The 1,174-nt window shown below is 36.3% G+C and overlaps 1 protein-coding gene across 1 annotated transcript in view; it reads left to right on the top strand.

Annotated features, from left to right (window-relative positions):
• The window catches only part of LOC107579936 (39S ribosomal protein L1, mitochondrial-like), a 2,520-nt gene extending 1,613 nt beyond the window's left edge, over positions 1 to 907 (top strand). Inside the window, exons 2-4 of the mRNA XM_016265716.1 lie at positions 4 to 14; positions 304 to 421; positions 583 to 907. Of these exons, the coding sequence (XP_016121202.1) occupies positions 4 to 14; positions 304 to 421; positions 583 to 907 (454 nt within the window). The remainder of the gene's footprint in view (positions 1 to 3; positions 15 to 303; positions 422 to 582) is intronic.
• Positions 908 to 1,174: the final 267 nt, after the last annotated feature.

Below are 1,174 nucleotides of genomic sequence, written 5' to 3' on the forward strand. Positions count from 1 at the left end.
GAGTGTTTTAAGAGGTCAGTTTTTAAACGTTACATTTACGTTCAGAGATTATTAACATGCAAATAGTCATGTGCAGAATACTTGATTGTTAAATATCGCGTTGTACATCTACACAAGCTAACAGCTTTGACCACGATCTGTTTTAGTTATCCTTACAGGAATTTATGCAGTGTGTCTCAAGGATAATTGAATTTTGATAATTTTTTAACTACTAATCGGTTAATTACATGTAATCATTATCATATGTCATTTGACCCAGTCTTTTTAATTCTGCTTTACTCCTGTGTGCTGTTTCAATCACAGTTTTAGCCAGATGTCAGAGTCTGTTCTTCACATGCAGAGCTCCTTCTGTCTCCTGCAGCTCTCTGACTGCACACAGACAGCAGCAGCCTGTCAGATCCTATGCTTCCGCCGCCGCCAAGTGAGTTCTCTTTACACTATTTAGCCTTTACCATGGTAAAAAGTTTGGCTAATACAATTAGTAGATTTTGTGTTCGACATACTAACAAATTTAGCAACCATGCCAAAAAAAAAAGAATATGTAAAGAATCATCATGATTTTTATCAAAACACTTTTTGTAGGCAGAAAGAGAAGAAAGACGAGACTGTTCAAGAGAAAGCGGTGGAAGAGAGAAAAAGGGTTGATGACAAAAACAGACATAAACCCTATGGACTCACAGCCTGGGCTCCAGTAGATGATGTGTACATGGTGAGGCACTATCCCAAACCTGTTTATGAGACATCCGTGGCCGTTGAAATGCTGAAGAACTTCCAGAAGCTGGATTTCGGTCCTGAAAACCAGCCTGTGTACATTAACCTACGTCTAGACATGAAGCTGGAGAAAAAGGTACATTTTGGGTGGTTCTTTTTTAAGCCTAATTTGAATAACTTTTGCTTGAAATATTAAATTAGCTTTTGCTTCTAAATTCACAAAAACATACACTGCTGTTTAAAGGTTTGGGGTCGTTAAGAAGTCGTTTATGCTCACCATACTGTCTGTGAAATATTATTTCAATTTAAATATTATAAATATTATTTCAGTTTTCTTTCTTAATTTATAATTAATTTATTTCTGTGATGCAAAGCTGAGTTTTCAGCAGCCGTTGTTCCAGACTTCAGTGTCACGTTTCTTCAGAAATCATTCTTATATGCTGATTTACTGCTCAAGAAACAT

This window comes from Sinocyclocheilus grahami, unplaced genomic scaffold (assembly GCF_001515645.1).
Source record: "Sinocyclocheilus grahami isolate Dianchi unplaced genomic scaffold, SAMN03320097.WGS_v1.1 scaffold22074.1, whole genome shotgun sequence".
Taxonomy (NCBI): domain Eukaryota; kingdom Metazoa; phylum Chordata; class Actinopteri; order Cypriniformes; family Cyprinidae; genus Sinocyclocheilus; species Sinocyclocheilus grahami.